Here is an 11,163-nt window from a genome sequence, read left to right as displayed (position 1 = left end):
CGACATCTCAGGGAATATGCCCAGCTGGAATTGGGAACCCTACCCGGGTCCTCCGACAGTACTTTGGCTACTGGCATTTTCTGCCGCTTCCAGCCAGGCTTGTTTAATCTGGCTGGATGGCTTTATCCTACCACATTCTGGGAAGAAGACTTATCACCATTTTCTCTTACTGCCTCCAGCAGAACCTCAAGGTCTATGTCAGAAAACCATAGGGTAGCCCTGTCCTGGCTGCTAGGCCTCTGTTTCTCCTCCTGCTCAGCTCAGGCTTCCCTAACAGTGCAAACTTGCTGCCATCATGCCTTTAAATCAAACCTGCCCTTTACAAGTCCCACCTTCATCATATGCTTAACACCACTAATTGGCAGGGAAACCCACCCTCAAACCAATTAGCAGCCCACCAGAGGCAAAATAACAGGATGTTGCTGCTTCCCCTTTGATGCAGTCAGGACCTGGAAAAATTGTAAAATCTTGCCCATTGTTTCTATTGCCAGGCATTTATTTCTCTTCCTGTGACCAATACCAATTTCTGAAAATTTAGCTATAAATATATTCACCCAACTTCCACTACGGGATAGGTGCTGATTTCCTCAAAAAATTCAGCTCAGTTAGTCAAGCATGACCTGACCTTCACAAATCTATGCTTAGTTTCTGATTAGTCCATGCCTTGCTTAACTGTTAACCAATTTCACCCTGAACTTATGGACTATGGACCCTGAATTTTCTTCGCCAGGTATAAGAATGGGGCTGTAGCCTAGGTGAATGCAAGGTAGTGTTGGCACCCCCATTGCAGGTTTTGGGATCAGCTTACTTAGAATAATGTGGTGGGTTCCAGGCATGAGAAACACTTCTCAATGGAAGATTCTGCATTTGAAATGGGGCATAATAGGCAGTTACAGCAGCAGTTTAAAAGGCCAGGCATAATCAAACTAATTTTAGCTGCAAATAGGAAATTCATTTGTGGAAAATGTGAGAACAGGTCTTTTTTTCATATTTGCTCCTGGAATGTGGCTGTCGCTGGCTCGGCCAGCATTCATTGTTCATCCCTAATTGCTGTTGTTCAGAGGGTGTTTAAGAGTCAACCACATTGCTGTGAGTCTGGAGTCACGTGTAAGCCAGACCAGGTAAGGACAGCAGATTTCCTTCCCTAAAGGACATTAGTGTAGAACAGCAGGAGCAGAGAAGAAGATGGCAACAGCAATCCCAATTTCCATCTTTGTATAATGCTCCTAGATGTCAATAAGTTCAAGCACAAAGTTGCTGCATGGCTCTTCCTCCTAATCTTGCCAAAGCAGAAATAATCTTTAAAATAGTCAAACACAAACTCAGCACTTTAGAGATATAATTATTAATAGGCTGAACACCAAAAAGAAAGCCCTGTGCAGGTCAGTAATTTTCAGACTGTCATTATTGATCTAAAAATAGGCAGGGCTAGGCAAAGATCCATCCGGTTACTCTCACTCTTCACTGGGAGCAAAGGCTGAGTGGAGACTCGTTTATTTTCTTCAACCCTTCGTGAAGTCATGAAAACTTCAAAGTCAAAAGTTATAGTTATTGCCAGATTACTTAGTACTCTCGGTGTTATTTTTTCTCTGTTGACTTTCTGCACCAATTGCTGGCTGCTTGCTACCGAGACTTGTACTCGGTCAAAAAATAGCACAGAACTGGATTTTGGACAGGTCAGTGAGTTACGATTTCTCTGTTTCTGCTTGTGATGTACGCCTGTAACTTCTATGAAAGAAAAGCTAAATGGAAAATAACTTCAGTATTAAAAATTTATATTCAGAATGTTTACTCCAAATTCACTCTAAATAACAGAAAACAAATAAATCAGTCCTTAGTTTACAACTGTTTAACTGTAGATCCTGTTCAACTAAAGTTTTTTTTAAAAGCTATCCCAATTCTAGGTGTAAGTTTCCAGTTGCGTCACTGTCTCCTGGAGACATAGCCAAGACAAAGCTTATGATGGTGCTTCATTTTCAGGTCAATATGTTGTTTGTGCTGAGGCAGCTTCTCCCAGTCACTTATTTTCTTCAGCTGTTGCCTCATGTCTCCTAATCTGCCCACCATCCATCAAATCAACTGGAAAGAATGGGAAACTTTTAACATTAAACAGTGCTCATTTTCTGTAACACATGTGTTAATGATTGAAAAGAATTGATTATGTTGCAGTCCCCTACCCCCACCTTATGAGAAACTGCTGGAAGAGCTCAGCAAATCAAAACAACATCTGTGGAAGGAACAGGTATGTTGCACAACTGGAAGATATTCCAGATGAGCAAGACAAAGTGAAAGAAATAATGCACACACAAAGAAATAAATTGATCTATAAAGTTGTAAAAGAAAACTAGAGATTGGAGGTTAAATAATAAGTTAGGAGGCATAATGAGAGAAATTAAAAAAAACATATTTGAGAAATTTTGAAAATGTATGAATACTAAAGAGGTAATGGGTTAAGTGAGAAAAAAATGAAAGAACAAAAAAACTGGTAAATGGAGTGGGCCCTGAAGCCTGGAAGAAGGAAAAAAAAACAGCTAGCTGACACCACGGGTACAGATCACCCCTGACAACACAGGGCTACCACAAATACTCATTAGTTCCAAAGTTTATGACAAATTAATCACCAGAGAGTTTAAGACAGGAATTTCTGATCCAAGTAAAGCTGCTTCTAATTTCGATGACGTTTACCGAGAGGAATTTATTGTGCAATTTGTAAAATGAAACAAAAAAAACCTATCAAGTTAAATCCATGAAAAAATATTGCCGCGTTTTGAAATAGTTGGGGATAAAGTTAATGAATAAAGTTCAAATAATTATTAAACAAACTTGTAGACATGTCTGTTTAAAGTCTCAGAGTAAAATGAAAGTTTCTGAGTGAGAAATTCGCTTTTCTAAATAGAAATGATAGTTATATTGCTACAGATATTATCATGTCAGTATTTGATTTATCTAGATCTAATCATTTCAGTTACCCTGATTAAGGCATTAAAGACTGGTGAGATTTTGCAAATCGGTTCAACTGTTAAATTTTGAGCAAAACAAATACACTCCCCAAAGTATTTTGAGCAACCAATGCAAGTATTAAATTACTCTAGTAAACAAGTTAACAGTAACTTCAGCCCACAATTTAAAGCATGATACTCATGCCGGTTTGAAGAACTGTCCCTGTAAAAGAACTATCCAACCTAGTAACTATATACTCTTATGAATGGAGACAGTGCTAATATTTCAAAGGGTAGATTTTCCAGTCAGCGAGATTGGCACCACTGATGTAGAGTGAGCAAAAGTGGCATATTGGGTCAAACCAGCTTTTAGGAGGTTCTTCAGCAACGTTACACAATCTGGGGCTGATTTCGTAAAGTATGCTATTGGCAAAAATCCAGTTGGCTCACTGGCCAAGCATATAGGAATTGATTTTATGAGTCCATGCTGCTGTTGTTTTGCCTTTTTTAATTACATAGGAGAGGAGACAATGGGACTTGGATTTTCGCTCCCGGGATGGCTGCGCAGAGCTGGGAAATCTCCCAGCTCGCTGCACTTGTCTTGGGAAAAAGTGCCCCAAATAGCAGGATCTTTGGGGAAGGGGATGGGTGGCGGGTATGGGATGAAGTAAGGCTGGCCACCCCCCAGACGCAGATCGGAGGCAGCCACATGGTCTGCCAGGTGCTGAGGCAGTCTGGTTAGGAGGCCCGCCTTGCTTCTTTAGGGCTTTGTCCCAGCTGATCTTTTAATCATTAGGCCCTCCAGCTCTTGCCTCTCACTCCCCTCACACTCCCCCTGCCACCCACTCTCCATGACCATACATACCAACCCATGTCATTTCATGATTACCAACCAACCCCCATGGCCCCTTATAGCCCTATGCCAACTCATGCTCCTGACATCCACCATCCTTTGCCTTTACAGCCTCCATGTCAACTCAGCCAGTATCCACCACGGGTAGACCTCAGGAACTATGCTAAGATGAAATAAAATAAAGTTCTAAGTATCTATTACCGGCTTCACAATATATATAAAAATATTCTCATTCATCAAAGTCCACTTAATACATTTAAATCCCCTTGGGCACTTAATCCCTTATGAAAGCAAATATTTGTATTCATAGCTCCACATCAAAGACAGCTAATTCTCTAATAATCTTTTTGAGATATCAGCCAAACTGCGAACTTACAGCTCTTCATTATGATAATGATAGGCTGTGGAAAGCAATCAAGCAGTGATAATACTATAATCATAGCACTTAAGGTCATGTCAACAAACAATTATTGAAACTACTAGCACAAATCTTTTCAACTCAGGTGCAAGCAGGCAGTTTTTTTTCCCAATTTTTAAAGGACAGGCTATTTAAAATAACTTGGAATTTTGGCAATTCTACAGATCTCATCCCTCTTCCCATCTATTCTAAAAGTTTGTAACTGACACGCTGAAGAATATCACTGTGGGGTCTGTTTGAACTCAGCACTCAACTCAAAAGGCCCTGCTTTCTTTCAGACTTCCCTCATGTCTGAGTCATGACTCACCCTTGTTCCTCTATCGGCAAAAATAAGAAACGTCAGAAATAGGGACAGAACTTCTGGATCTGGGTCCTGCCCACCATTTTTAAGATCCCTGGAGTTTCCATAACTCCACAAAAATCTAGGCCCAGTTTAACTTTACGTCATTAAACATAAGTGCCTCCTTTTAGAGGAGCAGGACTAATAGAAAAAAAATCACAAAGAAAAGGAAATTCATCAAAAATAAATAACAATACTATTACCCTAGTCTACTGTATCTCCAGTTGCTGTGGTACCCACTGATCACAAAAGGTCTCAAGCATATTGGAAGCCACCCTCCTTCAGGGCCAAATGGATGTGGATGAAGCCCTGGCTTGCTGGAACTACAAATCGGATATGGATTTGTAAATTTGATCTTTGTGTGAGAGCTTCATTCTAAATATTAAAATTTATTCAAGTGAATTCACATTTTTTTAATCCATTTAGGCTAAATAAAGATTCTTCAATCTGATTAGTTAAGGAGATAAACATGGCGGAATTTTCAGAGTGGATGTGAGTGGACAATATGGTGGGAAGGCCAAAAATCGGTTTCACGACATCATGAAACCAGTTTGCGATTGTTCACTCCGCCCATCAATGGCGGGCTGTGTTTTCCACCGTCACACATTGGGAATGTCATTTTAATACATCTGCATAGCAATATAAGGCCTGCTCGTTGGAATCAGCTCCCCCCATGCTGAATCATCTGGGCATGACAGTGTGATTGCACACCGACGTGTTTCACAACTGTACATAAGCGACGTGCACCTGGCGAGCTGCACTTCGCTTGGGACTTCAAGGTTTGTTTGCCTACCTTTTTTCGGGCAGCACTTGTACTCCTTAGCACCAAGCTTCAGAAGCAGCAACACATCACTTTTAGGGGAGCTCATGGGCAGGTCTATAAGGTGGATGTGGCTTTTCAATGGCTGCAGGATGAGGGCTTGTTTGGGGAAGGGGGAGAAGTGGCCTCAGGCAAAGGAAGAGGTTGCAGGGGGAGGGCTGTACTAGGGCAGGGGGGTATCCCAGGGTGTGTCTGGGGGACCATGTTGATCTGCGCAAGTGGCCTCAAGATGGTGAGGGCTGAGGAGGCAGTCTCCAGAGGATATGAGGCCAGATAGTGATGAGAGGGTTTGTGTGAGAGAATGAATGGTAATGTCCCTTGAGCTGGCAGTGAGTGAGATACCAGTGAATATGTGCAGGTGTGAGTTTAGAGTGATGAGATGGTTGCCTTACCCTGGCGGCATGGATGAGATCATTCATCCATTTTCTGCACTGGATGGCCGACCTCCTGTGTGCAGCATTTGCACTGACCACCTCTGCCACCATCTCCCAAGCCAGCGTGGTCCTTGTGGCCAGAGTGAGGGTAGAGGAATTGTGGCAGGCCTCCAAGGTGCGCAGGAGGCATCCCAGGGATATGTTACTGAATTGGAGGGCTGCACTCTTCTTTGCTTTTGGGGTCATGTCTTCACCAGCACCCTCCTGGGCTGCAAGCATTGAGAAGTGTGTACACATCTGCAGTTTAAATATGCTGCTCTGTGTGAGGAAATGGTGAGGTAACAGCATAGCGGGCAAATCAGAGGCCACCCAACAGCCAGACAGCATGTTTTCTGTGGCTGCATAATTAACGAGGCAAGAATGGGACCATATGGTGTGAAAAGCTGCCACTGCGGCCAGCGGGTAAAATATACTTTTCCCTGGTTGCAATGCACCTAGTGCAAATCTGGGGTGATTCCACCAACAGTTGCTTGCTCTGTTCACGCAGTCCAAGACCTCCTATAAAAGGCACCACAATATCTTGGATTTCTAATTATGGCTACACCTTGTGCAAAATCCTCTATAAAATTTGTGGGCAATTGTGAGTGCAATGAACACTAGAACTGTTAGCCTGTCACTGACCACAACCCTGGGCCATTGTGTCTGACTCAGCCTGCATCATTGGCCATGGAAGGATTGGAGCCAGTGGTAAGAGTACAGAGTTTATACTGAACCTAAATAAAATAGCTTTAGTCTTCCCAATGTTTAGCCAGAGGAAATTACAGTGAACCTGATGTACTGATAATCTCACCTACTGGATATAGGACAAGTATTCTGACAACTCAGATGCAGTAGATGGATCAAGAGAGGCTGTAGGGAGATAAAGTTTGATGCCATTAGAATAGGTATGAAGCTCCCTCTTTGTCTGCCAATGTTATTGCCAGGAGTCAACATGTAGATGAGGAAGAGGAGAAGGCTGAGGATGGATCCGTGGGAGGCTCTCGAGAGCAGTGGAAGGAAGAGGCAGCATTGCTGGAGATGCTCTGGCTGTGATCAGATAAATAAGAATGGAATCAAGTCAGAGCTGTTCTACCCAGATAAATAACAAACAGACAATGAAGGAGGATGGTAAGATCGACAATGTTAAAGGCTATAGAGAGTCAAGGAGAGGATGTCATTCATGACTTTCAATAGGACTGTTTCAATGCACTTTGTGCTCTGGGCAAATTTATCATTTGGGTAAAAGTGTCAATCGATGTTTAGTAGGCAATCTTGTCACCTAATTCCCTAACGGTAAGCATTTCACTTGGTATTTTAGAGATAAACGTGCTATCTTTGCTCTGTTGATGAATAGGCCATTCATACAGATTCAATGAGGGAGTAGAGAAAAGTAAAACCAAATGCTAAGCTGATATCATCCTGCATTCTGTTATGCCTTATTTCTCCTGTCAGTCACTCACACATATCACACCATATATGGCAAAACAAGCTCACTTGAAGGGATGCAATATTTTATTATTCAAGGTTTTTAAGTCAAAGTGATTGCACAATCACTTCCATATCACCCTGAGATGCAAATACAGTTTGGATTATAAACGGCTTTTTCATATCCGATCTTTTATCACTTTTTTCAGTGTCTTGCTGTTGTCATGTTTCAATATCAAAATAGCCATAAAAAAATTACAGGAAATAGCACCAGAAAATTATAAATCAATGAGAATAAAGAAAATCACAGCAAATAACATTTCCCCTTTTCAGAGCACTCAGCATAAGCTTTGTACTCTTACCTCTGACTCCAATCCTTCCATGGCCAATGTCGCAGGCTGAGTCAGATTGCTTGCAAAGTCCATGATTTGTTTGACTCTGAGCTAAGTTTCCAAATGCTTATCTTTTCCATAGAAAGACTGCCTATTTCCACTTTTTATGCCATCTACCTCCATTCTATCATCTTATCTGCCACTGAAACCATGATTTGTGCCTTTGTCATCTCTATGCTCAATGAAGGCAATGATCGTCTGAGCAATCTCTCATCCTCCACCCTCCCTGAAGTTTACTTTATTCAATTCTCTGCTGCCTACATTCTACCTCACTGACCCATCACCCCAGTATTTCCTGACCTACATTGACTTCCAATATCACTACACCTCACATTTATAATTCTCATTCTTGTTATTAAATCCCAACAAAGGATTTTCCCCCTCTCTACCATCTACAGCCCCTGAAATCCTTGTGGCTCTGGTATGTGCTACCAACCTTCCTTTTGCTGCTTCGGTGGCCATGCTTTTAACCAACCAGGCCCCAAGCTCTGGATTTCCTTACTTAAACTCCTCCAACTCCATTTTCTCCATTTAGACTCTCCATAAAACCCGTGTCTTTGGGCTTATCTTTTTCTCACTGTGATGAGATTTAAGTATACACACTGCAAGAAGATTATAAAACAGGGATACTTTATTCTACTCGCATCAAATCTTTAAAGAACATTAATGTAAAATCTTAACTTAGCGGACAAACAATTCACAAGGTATAATCACGGCCGATGCTCCAGATCCACCAGGATGCAGTTGAGAGCTTAACTCCTGATCTCTAATCAGCTGGATAGCAGAGTTGAGTTGGTGGAACTCCAACTGCTAATTTCCTGTGACCACATGAACCAGATTACCTTGTCTCCCAGACATGAAGGGAATTCCTCTCCTTGAGGCTTCTCGAACACTAGGCCTTCAACAGCTATATGCTCACTCTACTTCCATTTCCCAGTTCTCTAGCCGTCAAGTTTCGAGCTGCCCTATTCATGATGTTGGCTCTTACCACACTGCAACTAACAAGTCCTGCTCCTTTCTGCTTCTACAACCTTTGATTTCTTCTCATGGCATCGGGCTCTGTTCTTCAGCCTGCCAATGACACTGCTCCCTGCACAGAGAGGTGCACAGGGGCCGACCAGTTCCCCAGCTCAGTGCTGGACCCCACAATTGCCACCTACTGGCACGGGCCCTGCTACATCACACTTTATAATCTTTCCTTCTATGGCTTGACATCTGCTTTTTCTTGTACCTATGTGAAATGCCTTGGAATGCATTTTTCAATGTTGAAGGCATAATATGATGCACATTATAGTTGCTCTAAGTGATGTATTTATTCATGCAGCACTATAAGTGAAACATTCACCTACAAAGTACCACGTGACACATTTACGTGCTGTGTCAGTAAATACATGAAGGACATTTCCTGTGTCTGGGAGCTGATCTTTTCCAAGGCAGAAGATTCAGGGAAAAAGACTGGTGACCCAGATTTCACAATGATAACACTTCCTGAGCTTTGAAGGACAGAGAGTCCAGAAAATATTGGCATGATGGCCTGTATCTCAAACCCCAACAGACTAGAGAGTGAGCATGAATTCCTGAAGCAGGCCAACATTCTAAACACAAGTCTTGGTAATTGGAGTTGTGCCATACAGATGTAGAAGGGATAATCAGAACCTTCTGGTTCCAGGATAAGAAATAGTTCAAGCACAGTTCTCCTGCTTAGCACCAGGACTGAGGAGGCCCAGTAAAATAAACACTATTTATTCACTGCTGTGGATAAGATGTTTGTACACCAAGTGTACAAAGCAGCAAGTGACATGTTTCTCCAGAATATTAGTTGGCATATTTAAGGGAGTCTATTTGAAGCAGTTTTTCAAAGTGGTGGGCAGAATTTAATGCCACCACCCCAGAAGCAGTTTTGAAGGTGAAGAGCATTTAATTGGGCAAGAGGGTGTGATGTGGGAACCCAATTAAATCCAAGGTGAGAAGGCTCTTGGGCAGTCATCCCATTTGGTTGCCAATTGAGGCTTTTAAGTGGACAATTAATGTCCACTTAAGGGCCTCATCCTGCCTCAGCTGGCATTCAACCAGTGGCAGCAAGGGCAATTGCTATGGGAGGAAATGCAAACCTTGTCTTGTTGGTTTACAGGCTTTGGGAGGTGCGGGGGGAGGCTCTCTCATTCAAAGGCACTCAATGCCTGATTCAGGAACCCTGAATCTGGAAGAGGGGTGTTTCCTACTGAGAGCCACACCCCTGTCCTTTCTTGTTACCACCTCCACTCCCAGCCAATGACCCTCATCCTATAACTGTCATCCTACCCTCCCTTACCTTTGGCCTAGGGTTCCTCAGAGTTCCTGGGCCTCTGGTGGGTGCATTGCCAGCAGTTGACACTGCTCCCAGTGGCATTGACAGAAATGGAGAGCCTCTGGTCTCTGATTGGGTGGCAGCTCTCAAGGGCAGGACTTATGCCTCCAGGGTCCTTAATCCTGATGCTGACCACTTAAGTGCCTGATGGGCACTTAACATTGGCAGTCCATCCCCAATGGGGGTGATGTGGAATTCCAGCTGGTTCTCCAGTCGGCAGGAAAGACCACCATCGCCAACATGAAATTCCACCCAGAATTGGTTTTGGAAAGCTTTATAACATGCTGTAACTAGAATAAATTCAAGAAGAAACTGAGGATTGAAACTTTGAACTGCATTGAGCAATCAGTTGTGCTTATTCTGTAAACAATTCCCTGGATCCCACTGCCCATATTGTTACAGACATTTCAATCTGTCAGCTTGGTTAAGGGACAATATTCTGTTGTGTAAATATTTCACTTGATTAGGATAACTAGAAGATTGGGAAATTGTCATATGTGTTGCTTTCCTGTGTGCTTTTTCTTTCTCTCAAATCGTGCTTGGTACTAGCTTTTAAAATATCGTTGGGCCATAATTTCCGAGCTCCCCAACATTGGATTTTGGGCATACCCCAAAGATGCACTGGGGAATCCCTCTTGGAAGTTCCCAGGTAAAGATTTGCACAGCAATTCCCCAGAAGTGCAAACTTCCTCTGGACAAATGCGCTGCACTGGGAACCATTGGAAAGTGCGATTTAAGTCACAAACTTCAGATGGTTCCGCCAGGGTTATACCAATAGTTACCCAGAAAAAATTAGAAGAATTAAAACCTCTTCTAACTTCTGGGTAACTATTATAAAGACCAACCCCACGGGACCCCCCCCCCCCCACCACCCCCCCCACCCCCGCCACCGTCGTCCCCCCCCCCCCCCCCCCCCCCCCCCGCCCCCCACCCCCCCACCCCAATGAGACTGCCCCCAAAACCCCGACCCTCCCCCCAACGGGACACCCCCAACAGTTCTGATCATCCCCAATGGGGCTACCTCCATGCCTCCAATCACCCTCATAAGGATTCCTTCCCCCACCAGGCCTGCAAACCACTGACATCTAATCACCCCCAAGTCTGACCTGACCTCTGGTCCCCCCACACCCACCGACCTCTGACTCCTCCACCCCTCTGCCTTCCTACCCCTTCACCCCCTCCATTACCTGACCTCTGATCCCCCCTGCCTCGAAGA

At 43.4% G+C, this 11,163-nt stretch overlaps 1 protein-coding gene across 1 annotated transcript in view; it reads left to right on the top strand.

Moving 5' to 3' along the window:
* Window positions 1-1,462: 1,462 nt before the first annotated feature.
* LOC121283837 (transmembrane protein 182-like) overlaps window positions 1,463-11,163 on the top strand; it is a 76,771-nt gene continuing 67,070 nt past the window's right edge. The window contains exon 1 of the mRNA XM_041198616.1: window positions 1,463-1,676. Coding sequence (XP_041054550.1) covers window positions 1,521-1,676 — 156 coding nt within the window. The 5' untranslated portion in view covers window positions 1,463-1,520. The remainder of the gene's footprint in view (window positions 1,677-11,163) is intronic.

Source organism: Carcharodon carcharias, chromosome 11 (genome assembly GCF_017639515.1).
Source record: "Carcharodon carcharias isolate sCarCar2 chromosome 11, sCarCar2.pri, whole genome shotgun sequence".
NCBI classification, from domain to species: Eukaryota; Metazoa; Chordata; class Chondrichthyes; order Lamniformes; family Lamnidae; genus Carcharodon; species Carcharodon carcharias.
The sequence above is the reverse complement of the archived record's forward strand: the minus strand, read 5'-3'. Positions and strand labels throughout refer to the sequence as shown.